General features: G+C 37.3%; 5 protein-coding genes across 5 annotated transcripts in view; 1 reads left to right on the forward strand and 4 right to left on the reverse strand.

The window, feature by feature from the left end:
- LOC101887261 (epidermal growth factor receptor) overlaps positions 1-8,797 on the reverse strand; it is a 147,922-nt gene extending 139,125 nt beyond the window's left edge. The window contains exon 1 of the mRNA XM_059131074.1: positions 7,067-8,797. Coding sequence (XP_058987057.1) covers positions 7,067-7,184 — 118 coding nt within the window. The 5' untranslated portion in view covers positions 7,185-8,797. The remainder of the gene's footprint in view (positions 1-7,066) is intronic.
- Positions 8,798-12,625: 3,828 nt separating this feature from the next.
- Positions 12,626-13,050, reverse strand: defensin-1 (phormicin-like). Its single transcript, NM_001287094.2, has one exon. It carries the CDS (start codon positions 12,983-12,985, stop codon positions 12,710-12,712), a length of 276 nt encoding a protein of 91 aa, NP_001274023.1. The 5' UTR covers positions 12,986-13,050; the 3' UTR covers positions 12,626-12,709.
- A 3,472-nt stretch (positions 13,051-16,522) lies between these two features.
- On the forward strand, positions 16,523-16,913 carry LOC101887709 (phormicin). The gene has a single exon (XM_005174709.4). The coding sequence runs from the start codon at positions 16,581-16,583 to the stop codon at positions 16,857-16,859; it is 279 nt and encodes a 92-aa protein (XP_005174766.1). The 5' UTR covers positions 16,523-16,580; the 3' UTR covers positions 16,860-16,913.
- Positions 16,914-18,299: 1,386 nt separating this feature from the next.
- Positions 18,300-18,761, reverse strand: LOC101887872 (phormicin). Its single transcript, XM_005174710.4, has one exon. It carries the CDS (start codon positions 18,659-18,661, stop codon positions 18,380-18,382), a length of 282 nt encoding a protein of 93 aa, XP_005174767.1. The 5' UTR covers positions 18,662-18,761; the 3' UTR covers positions 18,300-18,379.
- Positions 18,762-20,950: 2,189 nt separating this feature from the next.
- On the reverse strand, positions 20,951-21,364 carry LOC101888043 (defensin Lucifensin). The gene has a single exon (XM_005174711.3). The coding sequence runs from the start codon at positions 21,285-21,287 to the stop codon at positions 21,012-21,014; it is 276 nt and encodes a 91-aa protein (XP_005174768.1). The 5' UTR covers positions 21,288-21,364; the 3' UTR covers positions 20,951-21,011.
- Positions 21,365-26,621: the final 5,257 nt, after the last annotated feature.

Genomic DNA, 26,621 nt, shown 5'->3' on the forward strand with positions numbered 1-26,621 from the left:
TAATGTTTTGTTTGGATTTCGGTAGGGCCATGGCATGACAACGTACCAACCAACCAACCAACCAACCAACCATCGAAAATGATGATGACGGTGAAGGTGGTTGTTTTTTCATTTCATTTATTTCTTCGTTCGTTTTTCGTTGGATTGTGATTCCAATAGTCATGGTCGCAGGTAGCCAAAAACAGCCAAAGGAACTGAGAGCAGTAAACAACCGTTTCCATTATTTCTCAACTTGTCTTCCTCGTTATTTCGGCCCAGGCCAAAGACAATTGCACCATGGGAATTTACGCCGAAGAAAACCTGTTCGCCGATGATCAAGGAAAAATGATTTCTTTCCTGCTGTCATCTTTGTTACGCTTGTTAAGGAGCAATAGAAGGAAACCCGCATTTGAATGAGTGCCTGGAGTGCGAGTGTGTGTGTGTATCTAAGCGAAAGAATTGTTTGCCAGAGGAACAGATGTTTGAGATATTCCACTGATTTGATATTCCTTGTTGGTAATTTGAGGGTGGAGAGGACATTTCTTTGATTTATTTATTCATTGAAAGAAAAAATGGAAAAGGAAAAATGAAAGGTCACCGAGGACCCAGAATCGTATGTTTTTTTTTTTTTTTTTTTTTGATAAGATGTTATTTGTTTGCAAGATAAATAAATAGTGAATGTAAGGAAGTCAAATAAACGACTGTGTTTCTAACGGAAATCATAGTAAAATGGAAATTTAAAATAACTATTTGTCATACCCAGTCTGTGGAGACAGGGACCTCAGTCTGTGAAGATAGAGACGAAAATCTGTGAAAACAGAGACAAAGGTCTGTGGAGACTGAGACCACAATCTGTGGAGACTGAGACCTCAGTCGGTGGAGACTGAGACCTCAGTCGGTGGAGACTGAGACCTCAGTCGGTGGAGACTGAGACCTCAGTCGGTGGAGACTGAGACCTCAGTCGGTAGAGACTGAGACCTCAGTCGGTGGAGACTGAGACCTCAGTCGGTGGAGACTGAGACCTCAGTCTATGGAGACTGAGACCTCAGTCTATGGAGACTGAGACCTCAGTCTATGGAGACTGAGACCTCAGTCTATGGAGACTGAGACCTCAGTCTATGGAGACTGAGACCTCAGTCTATGGAGACTGAGACCTCAGTCTATGGAGACTGAGACCTCAGTCTATGGAGACTGAGACCTCAGTCTATGGAGACTGAGACCTCAGTCTATGGAGACTGAGACCTCAGTCTATGGAGACTGAGACCTCAGTCTATGGAGACTGAGACCTCAGTCTATGGAGACTGAGACCTCAGTCTATGAAGACTGAGACTTCAGTCTATGAAGTCTGAGACCTCAGTCTATGAAGACTGAGACCTCAGTCTATGGAGACTGAGACCTCAGTCTATGGAGACTGAGACCTCAGTCTATGGAGACTGGGACCTCAGTCTATGGAGACTGAGACCTCAGTCTATGGAGACTGAGACCTGAGTCTATGGAGACTGAGACCTCAGTCTATGGAGACTGAGACCTCAGTCTATGGTGACTGAGACCTCAGTCTATGGAAACTGAGACCTCAGTCTATGGAGACTGAGACCTCAGTCTGTGGAGACTGAGACCTCAGTCTGTGGAGACTGAAACCTCAGTCTGTGGAGACTGAGACCTCAGTCTGTGGAGACTGAGACCTCAGTCTGTGAAGACTGAGACCTCAGTCTGTGAAGACTGAGACCTCAGTCTGTGAAGACTGAGACCTCAGTCTGTGGAAACTGAGACCTAAGTCTGTGGAGACTGACACCTCAATCTGTGGAAACCTCAGTCTGTGGAGACTGAGACCTCAGTCTTTGGAGACTGACAACTCAGTCTGTAGGGACTGAGACCTCAGTTTTTGGAGACTGACACCTCAGTTTGTGGAGGCTGAGACCTCAGTCTGTGGAGACTGAGACCTCAGTCTGTGGAGACTGAGACCTCAGTCTGTGGAGACTGAGACCTCAGTCTGTGGAGACTGAGACCTCAGTCTGTGCAGACTGAGACCTCAGTCTGTGCAGACTGAAACCGCATTCTTTAAAGGGACATAGCTTAGCCTATAAGTTATATGCCGAATCTTCCCATAAATCCAAGGACAGATCACCTCCCTTCTCAGTTCTCCTCATTGCCTTCAAACCAATTCACCTTTGAACCCGGCAAAAGACCAACCAAACTATAAAATAGGTTAACCCCCTAGGCAAGACTTGATTTGTTGACAAACAAAAGAGTTCAGAAGTTACAACAACAATTCTATTCTGATCTCTTCCCCCCTCATACTTGGGGATTCCATTACAACTTGTTGTCATTCTACTCCATGTCACCACTCCACTCCACTTCATTTTTATTGTTTGGTTTTTGCATGGCATGGTCGCCAAGTTTACGATGCCACAACATAAACTTCATACTTCGTCGAACTGGCTGGCCGGTTGGCTGAATGACTGTCTCACTTACTTCGTTCTTTTGCAGCTTTTTTTTTTTTTGGCCAACAAAAAGAGTTATAAATGTTCAACATAAGGCAAATAAAAAAAGTGAACGACAACATCAAACCGCCAAGAAGTTGCCACTATGGCCAATAATAAAAACAACAGCTACAACAACCAAAACATACAAGATATGTAGAAAACAAAACCGGTTTTATGGGTCCCAAAACAATGGTTCTTCAGCCGACGATACGACTTATTTAGGTACGAAGTATGTTTGGCATGAATATTTTAAGCCAAGACCTACAGAGATACAAATGTATATATGTAAGGAGATATGTATGGATGTATGCATATGGGTATGTTTGTATGGCCCAAACATTGGCAAAGTTTAACGTGGAGTAATACAAAACCAAAAAAAAAGAAACCAACAAAAAAATGTTGCATCAACATAGGCCCAGAATGCAAAAAACCAAATTCACAGTGGGCCGGGGTTTTAAGACAAACAAATTCGAGAATTCCAAAACATAAAGTTTTGAGATCTTTTTTGTATTGAAATCACAAAATTGTGAACATATTTCTAAAACCGAAAACTGGGTTTTGAAATTTAGTTCTTTCGCACAAACCACAGTGCAGTTGATAGTGCATTACAGCCAGAGCTTGGTTGCAGCTATTTTTCTCACACACTGTTGGCGATTGTTGCTGTATGGGTCTTGCTTGTGTCAGCATGACGGTTCGGTTATCAATGTGTTTGTCAGTCATTCAGCCAACCAGCTTGGCAGTCTCTATGACTCGCTATGTTTACATAAAACGCTATCATATTTGATATCGCATCATATCAAACCGGCAGCAGCAGCAGCAAGTGGAATAATGGTGATGATGATGATGACGATATTAGCAATGCAGCTGGAATGATGCTCCAAAATGTAGGAAGCCGGGGGGGGGGGGGGGGGGGGGGGGGGAGATCCACAACAATAAAGGATTGTAAAACAAAAAACCCGACTGAATGGCCCAAAGGCTTGGAGAAGAGCCACAATAAAAGAGTTCACACAAAACTCTCTGCTCAATGCAGTTTCTTTGTTTTTGTTTGTTGTTTTTTTTTTCTCTCTGCACTGTAATAATGGCAACAACAACAATAATAAACAATTGCATTGATAATCGAGTGCAGGTGTAATTGGCCTGGGAAAAAGGGAGTGAGAGTGTTGTACAGCGACAGAGAGAGAGAGAGGGAGAAAAGAATATCAAGATTTAGTTCTCCTCGGTTTTTTTCTTTTTGGATAAAGCAGATGTTTTTCATTTCATTTTTTTTTTTCCAAAATCTCCTCCCCTAAATAATCTCCACTTAGATATCTAATTTTGTAAAAAATTGAAATTTTATTATTTTTGTTTTATTTTTATAATTATCATTTATCGATAACAGAATTTCGTATATTTTAAACTAAATGACTAAGTTAATTTTTGTTGTTTGCAAAATTTAACAACAACAACACTAGCTTATCATAATCGTCAACAGCAACAACTGTAAATGTTGTTGTTGGGCAGGGGAGTTTTGTATTTCGCGCGATAAGCAGTATAAAGGTGAATGATATAAAAACAACAACAACAGCGACAACTGCAAAATGTGTGACGTTACTCAGGTTGTTAACGTTTATTCGCAAGAAATTTATTTAAAAAAAATCGCAAGCAGACACACACACACAAACACACATGTATAAATATAATAACAAAAATTAAAGAGAAAACAAGGCAAATAAAAAAATTAACAAAAAAATATAATAAACCAGCAAGCAAATTAAACTGGAAAATCTAAAGCACAAAATGCACTGCAATATAATTATCGCTAAAAAAATAAAATAAAAAAAAAACAGAGAAAAACAATCCCATATTTGTCATATGAAGCGTATATAATTAGTGACTTTATTCTATAAAATATTGAAAACAAGTGTGAATATTTCTAGGAAATTTCTTTGAGTTGCATATAAAGGGGGGAGTTATAAAGGATTGAGGTTTCGACATATAAAATATTATAGCAAAAAATAATAGAAATTTTCGAATAATTTTTGTCTAGATTTGAAGTCGAGAAAAATTGAAGGACTTTGCCTTAAAGTATTACCACTCAACACAACTCTCTCGCCAGACTATTTTCTCTTAGCTCTTCTAAATAATCGTGCCTGGTTTAATGTCTCAGTCTCCACTGTCTGAGGACTCAGTCTCCAATGACTGAGTCTAATTTTTCTTAGCTCTTCTAAATCATCAAGTGACAGCTCAATATATTGTTTACAAGCGTACAAAAGCATTATGGTGAGAATTTTTAAGAAAGAAAGCTATTCGTAATGGAATTCAAGCGTGATAGTGTGATTTCTTTATATTTGGCTGAAAACCACAAGTGCCTATCGTTAAAGCACTCCAGCATTTAAATGTGAATAAATCAAAGAAGTGGACAGAAGAAAACAGCTTCATCAGCAGAAATGGTTCGAAAAGTAAAGAAGCGACTTGATCGAAACCCACGTCGCAGTGGCCGAAAAATGGCTCGCGAGCTGGACATATCGCAAAATAAGCTCGGGGTAAAGCCATTGAAATTCTAGAAAGTGCAAGAATTTACACCACAACAGAAAGAAAATAGACTCAAAATAGTTGAAAAGTTGTTTCGCTTGTCCGAAAGTGGTGAACTGCCGAATTTGGTTTTCTAAAATGAGAAAACATTCGATTTCTAGCAGTTTGCAAAGAAACAAAATGATCGTGTTTACTTGCCAAAAAGGTCAGCTGAAAATGTATACCTTCGGTTGGCCACCAGAACTCAAGCGCCGGCCGATGGTCGCTCTCCGCTCGTATTTATCGAACGTGACATCAGAACAAATGCCGAATATTATCGCGAAAATATTCTGGAGGGTGCCTTGGAGGGTGTATTAAAACCTTGGGCATGCAAACATTTTGACCGCAGACCTTGGACATTCCAACGGGACTCAGCACCATTGCACTCAACACGCGCCACCCAAGAATGGTTATAAAATGAAGTTCCTCGCTTCATTTCCAGCGCACAATGGACACCTAAATCTCCTCCGGATACCAATCCGTTGGGCTATTGTGTCTGGAGTATTTTGGAAAACTACTAACCAATACCAAAGTGTCACCTCAAGCAAGCGCTTCGCCCCGGGAATGGGCCAAAATACCGCAGAGCAGCATTCGGGCAGAGTTTGACGGTTTCATTGGCCGTTTGAAGGCAATAATTCGTGCGAAAGGTGACCAATTCGAATAAATCTAAACTTATTCTTAAATTTGTTGCTATTTCCGAAATTTTTTGATTTCATTCAATAAAATTTAAAAAAAAATGTAAAAATTATGGCGCTTGACTTTGTTGCAGTTTTTTATCTCACCCTGCACATATGGAGATGTTGAAATATTTTTGTATAGAAAAATTGGATATGGGCCCATTCTGCAATGGTTTTACTAATATTCTCCTCGGTAAACTTTAAAATGAAATATTTTGATATTTTTTTCCTATTATTCTTTCCGAAAAATGAAAAACTTAAATAATAATTAAAATCCTTAAAATCCGAAAATTTAGTACGATTCATGACGTTTTGATAAATAATAGTGTCAAACTGAACAAATTGTGAATTTGAATTCTAAAGGGACATAACGCATACTGTTGGGTCGAACCTAAAATTTTAAGGTGGACTTTTCGCTGGCAAAGAATATAAAGACTAAACCATACACAAAGGGTCTTAAATATTTTGCTCTATACTTCTGTAAAGCCTAAGATGAGCTTTTGAATTTCATACAGGCCATATAGAATGCTAAAGACTTTTTATAAAGGTATACCCTGATTTCAAGTATTTTTAATATTTAGAAATATTTTTCAGAATAATATCGGCAACCTTTGGTAATTTGAGTTCTTAGTAAGAAGAAACCATCCTTGCAAAAAATATCAACATATTCCCACTTTTTGGTATAAGCCTCAAATAAAGGTATCTACTGATTTCAGCTATTTCAGGAGTCTTGGCCACATTTTTCAATTGATTTGGGGTAGAAAACGTATTTGTGGACTTATTGGGAGACTAGCGACGGCGGAACCAGCCGCCTAGAGCACCGATTTAACGCCTTTACACCATTTTTGTAGGGCTATGTTATAGCTCATGTCTATACAGACTAGCCCGCTTCAGTTGACGCATTGGAAGACAAAGATCAAGTATTTAATCCTGAGATGCCGGCCGAAATTGTTGAAAAGAGTATGCCAAAATTGGGCTAAGCCGATAGGCCATTTGAGACACAGTTTCGATCAACATTTGCATAAAATAATGTTCAAACATTTAATTATATGGACCGTGCTACTAATTCAAAAAAAGATTTCAGACATTTTGAATTTAAATCTGAATTTTAAAAAATTTTTTGTTTTGTTCTGTTCCAGAACTGCAGAATGTAAAACGACAACCGATTTTTCCTTTATAATAACGAAAAAATTGCAAAACTAATTGATCCTTGCAGGTTTTGGAACAAAGCATTTATTTGTATATTTCTAACGAAACTGGGACTGAAATGTCCTACCTGTGTTACTTGTCAAACCTGTGACACTAACATTTATCATACTGGAACTTTGTATGATCTTGGCCCTATTTTATCTGAAAAAATACATTTGCAAGACTTACCTTTTGTATCGCCATGATCCACATATCCAGGGGTGCCGGCTGTGGTTAAATCCAAGAACACGACGAGCAGTAGAACTGCACTCAAAATATATTCCAAATTCTTGATTCTGATGGCCATGATGATTATGCTGTTGTTGTTGTTGGTTTGTTGTTGTTACTGATAGCAGTAATCAATATTTAATTAAATCGCTGTCAAATTATTGTCGTTAGACTCTTCTTCTTCTCTATTATTTTATTTTATCTTATTTTATTGTTGTTTATCGCCGATAATAATGGTAGGTTGGAAAAATGTATTTGTAGCTTGTTTTTTTTTTTTGTTGTTGTTATCTAAATTTATAGCTTTCTTGGCAATAATCACTGAAGCATAACACAAGTTTGTAAAAAAAACGAAAAAAATCGACACGAAAAAATCCGCAACAACAATTGTTTGTTTGGCGAAAAAATCACAAATCAATGTAGCGTAACGCAACAAGTTGGGACAACTGTTGTAATTATTCCGAAAAAAATTAAACGTTCAAAGGCAGCCTAAAAGTGTCCCTTGCGAGGGGGAGGAAGGAAGCTAAGTTTTTGTTTTTTACTTTTTCTCAATGAAATTATTTGCCATTGAACAAAGTTGTCAAATAATGACAAATATTACTGCTGTTGTTGTTGTGCATATTGTTGCATTGTTGTAAAATCTGACATTGTTAATATTATTTGCTGTTGTAAAATTCTAAGATTCATTTTGAATGTTTCAGTACAGCTACCTCGCTTATAGAGACTCGATAATGTTCCTCGATTGTCCCCAGGTTATGGTGGTAAGGTTGTGTAGTGCATTCATTATTTTCTCCTGCATTCATGCATATTCAGGCATGCAACTCTCAGACGGGTATGGGTCTTCACGTTCCATGTAATGACCAAACGAACGAACAATCGACCGGTTTGGATTCCCTTTTTATTTTTTTATCTCTTTTTGAACCAGTCTTGGTTTCTTTATTTCTTCTCCTTTGATTATTACAATGAGGCTTCTCGGTAATGTTATTGTTGTTTGTTTTGTTTTCTATTGCACTGAATTTGTTTTTGCTTTACACCTGTTGATTATCATATTCATGGCTTGTTTGCATTTGCATCAACCTGTTCGATGGGAGTTTTGCTGCTGTCTCATTAACTCTCAATTTTCAATTTGTTTTCGTTCTCTCACAATTTATTCCAATTAAATTTTTTAATTATTGAAAACAAATGTTTCATTTATTTTTGATTTGCTTTTGACAATTCTTCCCCGTTTGACAAAGGACAATAAAATTATGGGGTTGAATGATTGGTTTGTTTGTTTTTATTTATCTTCGTTTTTTGCACTTTTCTTTATTTTGCACTCGCAACACAAGAACGACCGACGAACGAACACAGCGACCAACGATTTGTAAACAACGACAACCCGAAAAATCCCAGAGAACACGCAAAGTAATTGGAAACCGAACTCGGATATTATCACAACGTAATCAAAAAACGACGCTCAGGTTTGGACAAATATTTTAAAGATTCACTTGTTTAATTTTCCTTGTTGTTTTTATTTCTTCTCCATTCAAACAATATATTTTGTAATTATTTTCACACAATAATCATTAATATTGTTGTTTAAGTATTCTACAGAAGATTCCAAGTCACAAAGAATCGAACCGCGATCTCGTCTCCACAGAAATAAAAAAACACGTCCGTTTACTTCAAAACTTCGTTGACGAATGTTGTTTTGTTATTTTTGGTAGAGGAGAGGAGCAGCAACAGCACCAACCAATCTCACAATTGTTAAGTAAACAACAATGGCAAGAGAAACAAGTGGTGAGTGAAAGAAAGAGAAAGAAGGAGGAATTTTAAGAGAGTGAACATTGTTGATCTCTTGCTGAGAGCACATTATCGACTTCGAAGTGGTATTTTCGAAATTCGTTTGTGTTCGTGTCTTCGCCTTAATGGTTGGGTTTTCGAATGATGTGTTGCCACACCAAACAAATTTAGTTGTTTTTAGAGAGATGAGGATCTAAAATGGTTGCGAAATTGAATTATTAAAGTAAACGTCAAGGAAAGTAGATAAATTAATAATGATGTATAAAACGCGTTCGCAATAAAAATTATTTTTTATTATCAGTGATGAGTGAAATACAAAGAACAATTATAAGGGGATATCTAAAACAATGGGGATATCTATCCAAAAAAGAGATCATTTAAGAGAAAACTAAAATACTATGTTTCTTTATATTATATATATGTAACGATTCTTTTCCATTGTTTTTAACATGAATGTTGTCCAAGATGATTTATAAAGCGTATTAATACAAAACAAAAATTATAAATAATGTTTTAACACTTATTTGTTGATGATTTAAAAAAACTAAGAGAAATTAGACTGGCGAGAGAGTTCTTGTTTTTGAACAGCTCTGATTTAAAATAACAAGCCCGAGGTTCTTTGGTGTAACCTCCGTTTTAAAACATTTGGATTTGATCTAGCCGTATCCGTGGGTCTGTCTGCCGTGCTGGTTCGCACGAGAATTAGATCATGTCTGAAGATGGGCCATATATGTCTACCACTTCAGGATGCTCATTCACAAAAACTTTATTAAAAAATGATCTGTAGTGGGATTGTCTAACTCATTTTTAGAGTTACCGACAAAAATCGGTAATATACTCATGTTAGGCCCAACAAAGTATATATGTTCTTGATCAGAATAAAATTCTAGGTCGATTTAGCGATGTCCGTCTGTCATCCTGTTGTAATTACGCTATTTTTCAACTGAATTGAGACAGAAGGCTAGAATTTTGCACACATGTGTATTTTACAAGTCGTAAATGGATCATGAAGGTCCACGTTTTCGTATATCCTCCATATAACGGTACCTTCCAATACTCGGTATATTGAGGATTTTAGCGACATTATATACCGGAATTGTTTCAAATTTCGTATTTGAAGTTTGGAATCGGTACTACACCCTATGACAAACAATTATGGAGGTCCTCGTCTTCGTAAAGCCCCCATATAATGGTATTCATTTAGACGGTATTTTTCTACGACTTTTTTTTAATCTTGTTCCTTCCAAATGGCGGAGGGTATTAAAAGATCGGCCCGGCCGCTTTTTTACTTATTTTATGTTTATATTTTCATCCACAAATCTTGTAAAATGTGAAAAAAGTGTCCGATTTTCTTCCAACTTCGAAGGGAAAATATGACCAGGACCTGGCTAAGGGATGTAACATTGTAATCGGACCACATAATCTCATAATTTTTTGTAAATTGCGTTTCTACACAATAAGAAATAAAACTACCAAAATTTAGCCATATCAAATGGAGAACATGGCCATAACGTAATAATAGTAGAAATCGGAAAACATGCCCAAAACGTAAAAAATAGTTGAAATCAGAGTTAAGGATAACTACATCTATTTAAAAAATGGACCGATATGACTCATTTTGTGCACCAATGATTCTGAATGTGTTCCAAAGATCTCCATTAAATTTCGAAGCTCTATCCTAAATATTGCGAAATATCTCTCAAACTGAGTGGTCCCTAATAATATGGTCAAAATTACAAAAGAGCCCTAATAAAATTTGGCCTAAGAACCCGTAACTCCTTTGGAATTTTGATAAAAAAAATCGAGTATTATTAAGTCCATTTGGCATTTTCCACAACCTAGACTGGCTATTGATATTTTTTCATGGTACCTGTTGAATATACAAATTTCCCTTGTTCAGAGACTCACAATGAAATTTGATCTGAAATAAATAAAAGAAAATAAAGTTCGGTCCAAAATATTCATCGGATTTTTATTTGCAATTTTGTCGTACAGTGTTATGTAGTTGAACGACCACACTCTGCTCCGGCGTTACTCAATACTTCGTAAAATCAAACTAATATATTTATATTTTTAAATTTTATATATATTTCTTAGCTTACTGGTAATGCAAAGAGTATGTAGTTGTATTATTAGTAATGCTTCCCCATTTTTTTCTGGTTTAATGATCTTCTTTTTTGTCTCTACTAAACTCAATACCGGGGCACCCCCGTAATTTAAGGGTATTTTCAATAAATTTTTGTGATAACTGAAAACGAAATCTATAAAAATTAGTATTTTTTAGATGACACTATGAAACAACAACATTATTAAGCCATGTTGGGAAGAAATTAAATTTTTATGATTGTCGAATGATTTATGACTCTCTGCGAGCTATTTTAAATTCAAATCACGTTCGACAAAAAATTGGAGACAATGTGGGTGTAAAAGAATTAATACGAATTGTTTGAGAATATGTATGTCTAGTTAAATTAAAAACACATAAATATTTATACGATTGACTAGTAATAGAGGCCCACTTTTCTCTGCCAGTGGTTTAAGTCCCAGCTGAAAGTCCCCTCCCCCCCTCTACCATACTTTAAGGAATTTTCGGACAAAGATTCCTCGAAATTCCTGCATTTTAGGTATATAGTGTCTTCGGCAGTATTGCAGATAAAAATATGCAGAATATTTTGTTTCGAAACTTTAACCCTCAAGCGAACCAAGAAAGGGGTCTTTTTGGTCCTTTTTTAAAACAATGGTTAAAAACTCAATTTAGACGGGGACGTAGTAAGTAAAAATACTGTACAAAATTATATGTCATGAAATTCTACTACAGATTCTAAAAAAGTCTAAATCTTAGCTAAACACCAGGAATTTATGTATATTATAAATACATTTTAGGGTTAAAGCCTTACCTTGTGTGAGTTTTTGCAAGTATCTACAACAAATCATAATTTTAGAAGGATGACATCAAAGACAAAAACATTCTTCATCAAATTTTACTATAAGTCACTGAAGAAAAGAAATCTCTATTTCTATTGTATGCCAAAATATTTTGGCATCAATGTTCCGAAAAAAAAAATAAAATATTTCTTAACTTTTTTGATAATTTTTCCCCGGACTTTTTTCGACTTAAGGCATGAAAGTACCATAAAATTTCGTTGTAGGTGGAAGTTGTCAAAAGAAGAAATATTCTACTCCAAATTTCACTATAAATCTTAGAATAAACTATATATCTAGCTACAATGGTTTTTTATGAAAATTTCATTCAAAATTTATGTATAAAATTATATCTTTGCTCTTTTGTATGGTACATTTAACACATATCCATTCCGATTCAAAATCTCCCTTTATACTTCATTTTTTGAGGAAGGTACCAAAGTAAGAATTATTCCAGATCAAATTTCATTTTGAGTCTCTTAACAAAAGAAATTTCTATATTCAATGTGTGGCATGAAAAAATACCATCAACTTTTTGTTTATAAAAAACCTCGTTTATTTCTGAAAATATTTGCAACGTTTTCCCAATTTGCTGCATATTTTCTTAAGAAATTTCGCTGTCCAATAGCCAGTCTAGGTTGTGGAAAATGCCAAATGGACTTGACAATACTCGGTTTTTATACCAAAACTCCAAAGGAGGTTTGGGTTCTTGGTTCAAAGTTTGTTAATATAGTTTATATTTTTTTGATTTCCATTTAAAATTCATTGATAATTCATACCAAACCCCCGCAGTTCATAGAAACTCAAAATCTCTTTTTTTTTCTGCTTTAAATATTTTATTTATTTCCACTTAAGTACATAAATAACAATCTTATTAATACACATAAACAATTAAAACCCCCTTCAGTTACGGCAAACACAAACGGCCTTGCCATTGCAGTAGCCACCGCGGTTACCGCGCAACAGACAATGGGCAGCACAGGCCGAGTGACCCACACCAGTACCGCTCAACAAATCACAAGTGGCTCTCTTGTAACGGCCATGTAACTCAGGCTCCAACTGCTTGAGGGCATCAGCTCCGTGGACAAAGTTCCTTTCTTCTGCAGGCGAAGCCTTAGCCTGGGCGGCCAGACAGCAGACAGCAACAAAGATGACAGCGAAGACGGCAAAGAATTTCATTTTTGTAAGATTTTTGTTTTTTTTTTTCGTTTTTAGATTGAGTCTCTTTCTCTTGTCTTGAGATATTGAAGGCTTGCTTAGCTTTGATACCAATTCCATGCCATTCACTCTGCTTTTATAGAAAGCTGAGAGCGTGTTCGTATTGTCTGTGCGGTTAGCAGTCGAGGCTTATCGCTAAAGTCAGTTTTTGGTTTGTGATGTGGGGGGAATTACTTGTCTTTGAGTATTTATTTATTATTTAAATGGGAATATAAAAATTGTGTTTTTTTTTAAATTCTTTTTAAAAAATAATGGGGGACTTTCTGAGGCATGGATTTTCCTAGACTATATTGGTATACCCTCTTTAATACTATAGAGGGTGTATTATGCTTCTAACAATTTGAGATGAAATTAAAAAATTTTAAACATATTCGTATTTTATTATATTATATATATATATATATATATATATATTTGATCAGCATAAAATGCCATGTCGATTTAGCGACATCCGTCCGTCTGTGGAAATCACGCTAGCTTCCGAACGAAATGAAGTAGGTTGATAAAATTTTACTCAAATGTATATTATGCCTGCAGGACTTTTGGTATTGAAAATGGACCATGTAGGTCCACGTTTTGGTATAGCCCCCATATAACGGTACCTCCCGATATTCGGTATTTTGGTGATTTTAGCGACATTATTCACCGGAATTGTTTCAAATTTGGTATTTGAAGGCCATAATGGGTACTACAGCCTATGACTGAAAATTATCTCTGCAGGTTCACATCTTCGTATAACCCCCAGATAACTGCAAATCCCGATCTTCGGTATTTTGATGATTTTAGCGAAATTATTCACAGAATTGTTTCAAATTTGGCATTTCAAGTTTGTAATGGATACTACAGCCTATGACATAAATTTTTCCGTGCAGGTCCACGCTTTCGTGTAGCCCCCATATAACGGCACCTCTCGATCTTCGGTTCTTTTATGATTTTAGCGACATAACTCAACGGATTTGTTTTAAGTTTGATATTTGAAGGTCGTTATAAGTACTACAGCCTATGACATAAAATTGTATGTGCAGGTCCACGTCTTCGTATAGCCCCCATATAACGGCACCTCCCGCTATTCAGTATTTAGATGATTTTAGCGACACTATTCACCGGAACTGATTTAAATTTGGTATTTGAAGTTCGTAATGGATACTACAGCCTATTACAGAAAATTGTCTGTGCAGGTCCACGTCTACGTATAGCCCCAATATAACGGCACCTCCCGATATTAGGTCTTTTGATGATTTTAGCGACATTATTCACCGGATTTGTTTCAAATTTGATATTTGAAGTTCGTAATGGGTACTGCAGCCTATGACAGAAAATTGTCTGTGCTGGTCCACGTCTAATATAACGGTTCCTCCCGATATTCAGTATTTTGATGATTTTAGTGACATTATTCACCGGAAATGTTTTAAATTTGGTATCTGAAGTTCGTAGTGGATACTACAGCCTGTGACAGAAAATTTTCCGTACAGATCCACGCTTTCGTGTAGCCCCCATATAACGATACCTCCCGATCTTCGGTATTTTGACGATTTTAGCGAAATTATTCACCGAATTTTTTTCAAATTTGGTATTTGAAGGTCGTAATGGGTACTACAGCCTATGACAGAAAATTGTCTGTGCAGGTGCACATCTTCGTATAGCCCCCATATAACGGCACCTCCCGATCTTCGGTTCTTTGATGATTTAAGCTACATCATTCACCGGAATTGTTTCAAATTTGGTATTTCAAGGTCGTAATGGGTACTACAGCCTATGTCAGAAAATTGTCTGTGCGGGTCCACGTCTTCGTATAGCCCACACACATAACGCACATAACGGCACCTCCCGATATTCGATATTTTGATGATTTTAGCTACATTTTTTCGAGTTTCGCATTTAAATATTGTAATGCCTTATGAAAAAAGTTGCCTAGGCAGGTCTACGTCATCGTATAAACCCTAATATAACGGCTACATTCGGTATTTTTAAGATTTCAACAGAATTTTTTTTCGGATTTTTTTTTTTTTTTTGAAAATTGCCAAATTACCAAAGGGTATTAAAACATCGGCCCGGCCGAACTTAAAGCTTTTTTACTTGTTTTTTGAGAATAGCTCATTGTTATGTTGCTTACTATGGCCTGTTGATCTAGAGGCTCTCTCTTATACCTCTGCACCTCTCTCTCTAGATCATGAAGGTATTTTCTAACGTGCCTGGGCGGAGGTTGACTATCCACAAGATGGTGTTTCGAATAGCTTTGTCTATAACACCCAATCAGGTATTGCATTGACAGCATTTTGTTATGCTGTCGCACCGGTAAGACCTTTGCCAGGGGTCATGAGGAGGCGTCCTGTTGCGGTCCCATGGCGGCTGGTTCTATGTGAATCTCCGACCAGGGGCCGCCAACCCAGCAAATACATGTTCGTAGGATATATAGTTGGTACCGAGCTCGTCTTTATCTAAATGATAAGTGCGACCATAACAAGGTCGTATGAATCTTTAAAACACGCTGTGGGATGATCCCTCTGGGCTATAATAGATTTGATTCCAATGACTTGAATAAAAAATGTCAGCTTTGCAATTTACAGGCGATAGAAACCCTACAAAACTTCTTTGGAAGATGTCCTGTACTTCGAGATTTTCAACTAAGAATATTTCAATTTTTTTGTGTGGAGGTACCAGAATTAGTGGACTGATATTTGCCATCTTCACACCATATCTTGTGTTGATAGAAATATTAGGATGTGCCGAGTTTGAATGGAACCGGATGCTAATATCGCGCTTAATGAGCTTTATGGGTTTTCAAAATTTGTACCCGTTGTGGGGAAAGTACCAGAAGTAGCTCTACGTTCTATCCATTCTTCATTCGAGATCTTGTGTGGATATCAATATTGAGATATGCGAAATTTGAAGACATTCGAACTCTCATTTTTACCCTTTGACCCTTTGTGTAAGAGGCACCAGAAGGATTGGTCCGACAGATTCCATCTTTCCACCTCGTCTTGTGTTGATATAAATATTTTGCTATGTGCCAAGTTTTAAAATTTATTATTTCCCGTTTTATGAACTTAATGGTTATTCAAAATGTTGAACCCTTGGTGGGGGAGGTTCCTGAAGGAGTGATCCGATATATTCCATATTTACACATGATCATGTCTTGATAGAAATTTCAAGAGAATCCGATGCTTATTTTATAAGAGTTATAATTACTCAAAATACCCTACTCTATTGAGTGGACTTTATTTCTTTGTTCCCCCAGCATAACATACCTTATTATAATACCCTGACTGATTCTTCACCAGGAAGACTTTTTCTTCTAAACCAATAAAGAGCTCTCATCGTAAATCCCCTACTCAGAATAGCAAGAAATGCATATGGTGTAGCCCGCAAAAAAATCCCCTTGATCGCAACAAAGATGCGACGCAACGAACATAATAAGGCTGGAGAGTATAAATACTTGAAAACAGCATGACAGCAGATAACAGTCTCCAAGCATATCTCAAACACTACAGCTCGTCTGTTTGCACACACACACTCCCACCACCATCCAACCATCAATCAAACAAAGCCAATAAAAATGAAATATTTCACCATTTTCGCTGTTTTCTTTGTGGCCGTCTGTTACATCGGTCAGTTGAGCGCCTCTCCTGTCCCCAAAGAGGAAGCCAATTTCGTCCATGGAGCTGACGCCCTTAAGCAGTTGGAGCCTGAGTTACATGGCCGTTATAAGAGAGCTACTTGCGATTTGTTGAGCGGTACTGGTGTTGGCCACTCGGCTTGCGCTGCCCATTGTCTGTTGCGCGGCAACCGTGGAGGCTACTGCAATGGCAAAGGTGTTTGTGTTTGCCGTAACTGAGGTGTTGTTTTTTGTTATTGTAGTTTATAAGGAAGTTAACAAGATGTATTATTGTATGTAATAAATTAAAAAAAAAAAATATGAAGCTTAAAAAAATTCAAATGAATTTTTTTGTTGTGGGTGGGAAATCGGGTTTCATGTTTCAAATGAAGGACACATTTCTATTATGGCTAAAGAGATTATATACAGGATGAGATGAAAAACCTGCAACCAACTTCAAACTGCTGTCATTTCTAAACCACTCGTCCGACAGCTGTTAAAATTATTTCAGTGACAGGTCATTATATTGTTTAGAAGTGTACAAAAGCATTTAGGTGTGAATTTTCCAGAGCAGAAGTTATTCGTGATGGAATTCAAGCGTGGTAATGTGATTTCTTCATATTTGGCTGGAAACCCACAAGTGAGTACGGTTAGAGCACTTCAGCATTTAAATGTGAATAAATCTTTTGTGTCTCGTACCATCGCTCGTTACCGTGATACTGGAGCGTAGCCCGACTTCAAGGAAGTGGACGGAAGAAAATAGCAACATCAGCAGAAATGGTTCGAAAAGTAAAGAAGCAACTTGATCGAAACCTGCGTCGCAGTGGCCGAAAATGGCTCGTTAGCTGAAGACATTCCTACAGGACTCAGCACGCGCCACCCAAGAATGATTACAAAATGAAGTTCTTCGCTTCATTTCCAACGCACAATGGCCACTAAAATCTCCGGATACTAATCCGTTGGACTATTGTGTCTGGAGTATTTTGGAAAGCAAGGTTGGCACTAAAAAATACCAAAGTGTCGATCACCTCAAGCAAGCGCCTCGCCGGGAACGAACCAAAATACCGGCGAGCAACATTCGGCTAGAGTGTAACGGTTTCATTGGCCGTTTCAAGACCTTAATTCGTTCCAAAGATGACCAATCCGAACAAATCTAAACTTATTCTAAAATTTGATGCTATTTCCGAAATTTTTTGCTTTCATTCAATAAAATTTAAAAAAAAAAATGTAAAAATTATGGCGTTTCACTTTGCAGTTTTTTTATCTCTCCCTGTATTAGGACTTGCAAAGTTGGGTGATATACCAGAAGGAGTGGACCGATATTGCTTATCTTCGATCTCGACATAAGTTTGATAATAATATTACGATGTACCAAGTTTGGACCAAATCGGATACTTCCTTCGAGAGTTACCATGCGCACAAGTCAGCCAGCCAAACAGACGTATGGAGGGACATCGCTAGATCGGCTCCAAATGTCCTGAAACGGATTTGTTCCAATGAGACCTATGATCTAAAACCGTTATTTCGATGAGTTATATACCGATGATATATACCCTCTCAAGCCATATGGATGAAGTTATAAAAATAATATAAACCGGTGCCAACATTTACTCTACCAACATTCGTCCTTCATTAAGGACACATTAACAGATTTTCCACCCATAACAAAAAAAGAGCATATTGTTTAAGCTTCGTATTTTTTATTTATTATTAATACATCTATTTAACTTCCTTATAAACTACAATAAAAAAACAACACCTCAGTTACGGCAAACACAAACACCCTTGCCATTGCAATAGCCTCCACGGTTGCCGCGCAACAGACAATGGGCAGCACAGGCCGAGTGGCCAACTCCAGTACCGCTCAACAAATCGCAAGTGGCTCTCTTATAACGGTCATGTAACTCAGGCTCCAACTGCTTCAGGGCATCAGCTCCATGGACGAAATTGGCTTCCTCTTTGGGGGCAGGGGAGGCGCTCGACTGACTGATGTAACAGACGGCCACGGCCAAGAAAACAGCGACAATCGTAAAATATTTCATTTTTATTGGCTTTGTTTGATTGATGGTTGGTGGGTGTGTGTGTGTGTGCAAACAGACGAGCTGTAGTGTTTGAGATATGCTTGGAAACTGTTATCTGCTGTTGAGCTGTTTCCAAGTATTTATACTCTCCAGCCTTATTATGTTCGTTGCGACGCATCTTTGTTGCAATCAGGGGGATTTTTTTTTTTTTGCGGAATAAACCATATGAATCGCTTGCCGTTCTTAGTAGGGGATTTACGTTTAGAGCTCTTTATTGATCTAGAAGAAAAGTCTTGCCGGTGAATTATCAGACATGCAATTGTTATTACAACATCTGAGATATGTATAAATTATGCTGTATCTGGTTGGGGGAGCAACGCCAGAGCCAGAGCTATATGTGTCTTCAGTATCGCAAAGGTGGAGAGCATGGAATGGATGGTTCATAGAAGACACAAAAATTAACATCGACTTTTTTCCAACAGCTCCTTACTAGTACAAAATCAAATCAAGCAAGAAAGATTGCACTTTTTGCACTGCTAGTAATGGCAACTGCATAACCTCTGCCTACCAGAGAGATAAAAATAATGAAGTATTCCTATAAAATTTACAATGCAGGATAAAAAATTTTAATTTACCAGGTAATGTGTAACAATGGCACAGATAATGAATATCCGGCTGCAAAACCTAACCAAAATGTACCAAATACAGGGTGAGATAAAAAAAACTGCAACAAAGTCAAACGCCATAATTTTTACATTTTTTTTTTTCAATTTTATTGAATGAAAGAAAAAAAGTCTATTTCCGAAAAATTCACATCAAATTTTAGAATAAAATTGTTCGAATTGGAATTATGACCTTCAAACGGCCAATGAAACCGTCACACGCTGCCCAAATGTTGCTCTGCGGTAATTTGGCCCATTCCCGGCGAAGCGCTTGCTTGAGGTGATCGACTCTTTGGTATTTTTTACTGCCAACCTTGCTTTCCAAAATACTCCAGACACAATAGTACAACGGAGATTTTGGTGGCTTTGGGCGCTGGAAATGAAGCGAGAAAATTCATTTTGTAACCGTTCTTGGGTGGCGCGTTCTGAGTGCGATGGCGCTGAGTCCTGTTGGAATTTCCAAGGTCTGCGGCCAAATGTTTGTGTGCCAAAGGCTTTAATACACCCTCCAGAAAATATTCTCGAAAATATTAGGCATTTATTCTGATGCCACGGTCGATTAATACGAGCGGAGAGCGAACATCGGATGTTATGGTGGCCCACACCATCACCATGGCTGGCGCTTGAGTTCTGCTGGCCAAACGAAGATGCACATTTTCAGCTGACCTCTTTGGCAAGTAAACACGGATCGTTTTGTTTGTTTACAAACTGCTGGACAACGAATGTTTTCTCATCGGAGAAAACCAAATTCGCCAGTTCACCACTTTCGGCCAAGCGAAGCAACTCTCTAGATCTTTTGAATCTATTTTGTTTCTGTTGAGGTGTAAGTTCTTGCACTTTTTGGAATTTCAATGGCTTTACCCCGAGCTCATTTTTCAATATTTGCCGAATGGAATATTGCGATATGTCCAGCTCACGAGCCATTTTTCGGCCACTGCGACACGGGTTTCGCTTCTTTACTTTTCGAACCGTTTCTGCTGATGTGGCTCTTTTCTTCCGTCCACTTCCTTGACGTGGGACTTCGCTACCAGTATCACGGTAACGAGCGATGGTACGAGACACAAAAGATTTATTCACATTTAAATGCTGGAGTTCTCCAACGATAGCCACTTGCGGTTTTCCAACCAAATATAAAGAAATCACGCTTCAATTCCATCACGAATAACTTTTTTCTGAAAAATTCCCGCCAAAAATTTTGTACGCTTGTAAACAATACAATGAACAGTTACTGGAATAATTTTAACAGCTGTCGGACGCGTGGCTTAGAAATGCCAGCAGTCTGAAGTCGTTTGCAGTTTTTCATCACACCCTGTATACTTTGTGGGGTCTAAAATGTATACTTCGACGGTGTTACAAACGGAATGACAAACTTAATATACCCTCCATTTTATGGTGGAGGATATAAAAATTTAAAGCTCTGCGTCAAATAATTTGGGCTGTATCATGATTTCAACAGACGGACATACATCGTTAAATCGACACCGAATTTTATGCTGATGATGAATATATATACGTTATGGGTTCTACGACGAATATTAAGAGGTGTTAGAAACGGAATGACAAATTTTATACACCCTCCTTTCCAAATCCACCATCCTGATCCATTTCATATTTCCAAAAGCAAAAAAAAAACAAAAACAATCAAATGTGTCTTCCTTTACGTTTATGATTTATTTCGAAATCCAAAATATGTTTTAACAGAAACCCCTTCAATTACGGCAAACACATACAGCCCTGCTGTTGCAGTAGCCACCACGGTTACCGCGCAACAGACAGTGGGCAGCACAGGCGCTATGGGCAACTTTGTAAGCGCTCAATAAATCACAAGTGGCTCTCTTGTAGCGACCATGAACCTCCGGTTCCAGGGTCTTTAGGGCGTCAACTCCATGGACAAAGTTGGCTTCCTCTGCGGGCAAAGCTGTAGCCTGGCCGGCAAAACAGCAGACAGCTACAAAGATGACAGCGAATACGGCACAGAATTTCATTTTTTTCAAAAATATTTCTTGGAGCAGGTTTCAAGTGTTTGAAAGCTGTTTAAGTTTTGACATCAATTCACTTTCATTCCACCCGCTTTTATAGTAGGCTTTGTTTGTTTTTCTGTATTGTCTCCACGGCTGGTAAGCAGGAAGAGCCAACCATTGTTGTCTTTGGATTTCATTCAAATTTCATTGTGATTTTTTTATAGAACAAATTTAATGTTTATTTGTTAGGATATGATGTTTATTTTGTTGTAGCCAAATAGTTAGGCTTAATTCCATTTGCGTCACAATTTCTCATAGGCCAGGCAATGTCAGGGATAAGGCCTTACCCGTTTGGGTAAATATTTCCACTTTTTTCTTCACTAATAAATAAACTTTGTTTTATAGAAATAACAAAAATTGTATGAGGCCTGAATTTTTTGGAAACAATAAAGTTTTTTTTTCTATTTTTGTTATTCAAAACTTTCCGCAGAAATTTAAGGAGGGTCGAAGCGGAAATTTTTGAAAAACAATCTAAAAAGTATCAGTCGGTTCTTAGCGACAGATGTATACCCTCAGCTATTGTCCGTTTATTTAAACATATTTTGGCGTCCGTATTTTTTATTCATCATTTTGAGCCTTTATGGGGGAGGTTCCGAAGGAGTTGGCCAACCTTATCCAACTCCTCTCTGATATAAATACTACAACGTGCCATATTTGGACTATATCACTTGATATATATGAGATACGTGATAATTTTTAGAGAATGTTGAAATGTTCGTGACGTGCCAGATATAGTGGATCGAAGTATTCCTCTTCATCTAATAATAATAATAATACAAATATTGGACCTGCAAAATATAAAGAAAGTCGAAAATTTATTTTAAATTTTATGCGAATAATTAAAAAATCGAAATGTTAGCGGAGGTAGCGGAGGGAGTTGGTAGAAAAAATTCATTCACATCAGATTTCCTATTGAGGGAAATATTAAGATATACCAGGTTTGAATGGAATCGCTGTGTTGTTTCGTATGTTATGAGAGATTTAAGTATTTATACCCTACAACACAAGGTGGTCAGGGTATTATGTCTTTGTGCATTTGTTTGTAACAGGCAAAAGGAAACGAGATAGGCCCATAGTTCCTTTTGATGATCTGCATAGAATCACATTCTGAGTCGATTTATGCATATCCGTACGTCTGCCTGTCCATTTGTAAACAAAGTACAGTTCGCATTTATTGCCCGATCCAGATGAAATTTTGCACAAATCATTTGTTTGGCCCAAGGAAGAGCCCTATTGAAATTGAAGATAATCGGTCAAAATTTAGGTACAGCTCCCATTTATATCTTCGTCCGATTTGCTTTTTATTGTGCACCAATCGTCTAACATCAGTCCGAATGGTATGGAATTTTACACGTACGATCAGATTGGACCTGAAAATAAGTATGGCAAATTTGATCGAAATCGGTTCAGATATAGCTATAGCTCCCATATATATTGTTCATCCGATTTGTTATCTTTGTCCTCCACAGCCGTAATATGTACTCTGTAATAAAAATATTTGCGGAAATATATCAAATACAGCTCAGAAATACATTCGCTAAATTTTATCGAGATCGGTTCAGATTTGGATATAGCTCCCATATATAACTTCGTTCGATTAACTTTTGATTGTGCACCAAACGCCTAATAATTGCCCAAATGGTATGAAATGTGGCACTTACGACCGAATTGAGTCTAGAAGCTAGTATGTCAAATTTGGTGAAGATCGATTCAGATATAGCTATAGCTCCCATATATATTGTTCATCCGATTTGTTATATTGGTTACCCACAGCCGTAATATGCACTCCGTAACAACGATATTCAGGGAAATATATCAAATACAGCTCAGAAATATCTTTGCCAAATTTTATCGAGATCGGTTCCGATTTGGATATAGATATATTTTAATCCAATTTCAAATAATTGTGCACCAAATGGGCAACACAAGTCCGAATTTAAATTATAATTATAATCATGACGTGTATGATTGAATTCTCCCATAAAAACTTTTAATTTTTATGCGGAGCTCTACTAAATTAGTAAAGTGGTGTAGGGTATCATAAAGTCGGCCCCGCCCGACTTTAAGACTTCCTTCACTGGTTAAAATTGTGATTCCACAAGTGGTAGGCCGATATCTATCATCTTCACACATTTTATGGCAGATATAATTATTCAAAACTTTGACCCGTTGTGGGGAAGGTAGCGGAAGGTGTGGTCCGATATATACCATCTTCACACCAAATCTTGTTTTAGTAAAAATATTGAGATGTCTGAAGTTTGAAAAGAATCCTACGCTTACTCCGCCCTTTTTAGAGTTTTGTTATTAAAAATGTGATCCCTCTGTGGGGGGGGGGGGGTGTACCAGAAGGGGTAGATTAATATAAGTCATCTTCACACCAGATCTTGTGTTTATAGAAATATTCGGTTGTGCGGAATTGTAAGAGAGTCGTATACTTATTTAACGTTTTGTGAGACATATAACTATTCATAATTTTGACCCATTAAGGGGGAGATACCAGAAGTAATGGTCCCATATATACCATTTTAACAATAATAACAGATCTTGCGTTAATGGAAATATTGAGATATACCAAGTCTGAATGGAATCGGATGTTAACTTTGCGTTTTATGAGGTATTCAACATTTTGATCCCTTTGTGGGAGAGGTATTAGAAGCAGTGCGCCCATATATCCCATCTTCGCCTCCGATTTCGTATTTATATAAATAATAGGATATGTGAAATGTGAAGAGAACCGGATGCTTATTCCGGATTTTATAATCGTTTTGGTTATTCAAAGCTTTAACCCTTTGTGGAGAAGGTACCAGCAGGAATGGTCGAATCTCAGCTATCTTTATAACAGATCTTGTGTTGATGAAAATATTGAGATGTGCCAAGTCTGAATGGAATCGGAAGTTAATTTCATGTTTTATAAATTTCATGAATATTCAAAATTTTTATCCCTTTGTGGGGGAGGTACCAGATGGAATGGACCTATTTATTCAATCATCTCACCATACCTTGGAATAATATAAATATTGTGGTATGTGTAATTTGAAGAGAATCGGACACTTACATCACATTTAATTGGAGCTATAATTATTCAAAATGTTAACCCTTTGTGGAGGAGTTACTTGATCGAGTGGACCGATATTGTCCATTTTCGCACACGACCTAGCACTGATGCAAATATTAGGATTGGCAAAGTTAAAGCAAAATCGAACTACCCACTACCTTTCTGTGCAGTAAATTATTTTCTTTTAAAATGTTAACATTTTGTGGGGGAGGTAACAGAAGGATTGGACCGATATTGCCCATCTTCGAACTCGATCTAGGTTTGATAATAATATTACGATGTTCCAAGTTTGGATCAAATCGGATACTCCCTTCTAGAGTTATCGTGCGCACATCGCTAGATCGACTCCAAATGTCTTGAAATGGATTTGGCAAAATAGACCTAGGGTCTAAACCCATTATTACGATGAGGCAAGTTTTTGGCCGTATCAAATTATATATACCCTCTGTAGCCATATGGCTGAGGGTATAATAAGTTCAGGAGCTTCTCAAAAATTTCTGATAAAACAAAAAAATATTTTTGTGATTGATTGAAAAGATTTCAAATGTAGAGATGATTCAGAACGATTTATATGAGTTATGTTTTTTTGTTCGACACCTCTAAAGGAATTTGTGTCATGCCATACTCGAACCTTAGACATAGCAGAGCATGCATTTATTCTTAATTTCCAAAAACGCATGTCTCTGACAATTTTTGGCTATCGATAATTTAAAAAATCGTGACGTGGCCCATATTTTATCCTAAACGAAACTTCGTCCTCAGCTTCTAAACAAATTCAAATAAAGACGGGCAATTCTAAGAGCATTAGACTTGCATGACCTATGTTTCATTCCTTAAAACCTGAAAAAAAAAATAAAAATCCTCCTCTTTGATTTTCAAACTGGGAACAACCACGCCCACCCCCCCCCCCCCCCCTTTGAAACGGTGCTTCACTTCAACATGGAATTTTCCATCTGCCCTCACTATTTCCCATTCACACTGAGTAGGAGACCATAACAAATGAATTGAAAAAAAAAAAACAATGCCTTGTTTAGACATCTGTATTTGCTCATAAGTTTTATAAAAATAAACAAACTTTGCAAAATAGAATTGTGTTTCCCCTCCTCAAACACCACACAAGCGAATCTGTCACCCACAATGATAACCTCAAAAACTACCCAACAAATAAAGCATTTATAAATATTTCAAACTGAAAATGCGCAATAGGCCACAATAATACGATTGCTTTTCATAATTTTGATGAGTCGTCGAATAACCAAATCAAATAAAATATATTTTCGAATAGAACGAAATGCCTCATTCTATTACTAATTTTCAGTCTTGTGGACTTCGATTTGAGCTAAACAAGTAATGAAATTATGAGAAATGGAGAATCGAAATTTATCCAGGGATCCTAAGTCCTAAGTCCAATTCAAACCCCACTCTCGTAGCCGTTAAAAGGTAGTATCACTGTGATTCAAAATTTATTATACCTGATCAAAACCCCATATTTGGCTTCGGTGATATGTAAAATATTTCTGAGCTTTAATAGTTAACATATTAACCCATTCGCTGCGGAGATATCACCTTTCGTTTTTTATATTGACGTCGCTAGTTCACAAATGTAGGCCTGCTATCCACCATTCCACCATTCTATGGAGGGTATATTAGCTTTATCATTCCGTTTGTAACTCCTCAAAATATTCGTGATAGACCCTACAAAATATATATTCTGGATCAGCGTAAAATTCTAGGACGATTTAACGAAGTCCGTCTACCTTTGTGTCTGTTTACCCGTCTGTCCGTTGTAATTACGCTATCTTTCGAAGGAATTGAGATAGAAGGCTAACGCACGTGTGTATTTTTTTCAGTAGGCAGGTTAAGTTCATAAATGGGCCATGTCGGTCCAAGCTTTCGCATAGCCCCCATATAACGGTACCTTCCGATATTCGATATTTTCGTGATTTTAGCGACATTATTCACTGAAATTGTTTCAAATTTCGTATTTGAAGTTCGTAATGGGTACTACATGATAAAAAATTTCGTATGCAGGCCCACGCATTCGTATAGTATAGTCTTGACAGTTTTTACCATTGGCCTTTTGTTGCTGATTTCCGTGCTGACCCGGCCAACTGTCGCTGAGAATAGCCCTGACCATGGCGAGAATTCATCGAATTCAGAAGTTGATAAATACGATTGTCATCATGTGCTAATTATCGTGCTTAGTTTTGGCAGTGGCTCCATTGCCTGTTATGGCCACTGTA

This window comes from Musca domestica, unplaced genomic scaffold (genome assembly GCF_030504385.1).
Source record: "Musca domestica strain aabys unplaced genomic scaffold, Musca_domestica.polishedcontigs.V.1.1 8, whole genome shotgun sequence".
Classification (NCBI taxonomy): Eukaryota; Metazoa; Arthropoda; class Insecta; order Diptera; family Muscidae; genus Musca; species Musca domestica.

Bases quoted from the DNA above. Each gene is read 5' to 3' on its own strand.
- defensin-1 (NM_001287094.2), bottom strand. From the start codon at position 12,985: ATGAAATTCTTTGCCGTCTTCGCTGTCATCTTTGTTGCTGTCTGCTGT.
- LOC101887709 (XM_005174709.4), top strand. From the start codon at position 16,581: ATGAAATATTTCACCATTTTCGCTGTTTTCTTTGTGGCCGTCTGTTAC.
- LOC101887872 (XM_005174710.4), bottom strand. From the start codon at position 18,661: ATGAAATATTTTACGATTGTCGCTGTTTTCTTGGCCGTGGCCGTCTGT.
- LOC101888043 (XM_005174711.3), bottom strand. From the start codon at position 21,287: ATGAAATTCTGTGCCGTATTCGCTGTCATCTTTGTAGCTGTCTGCTGT.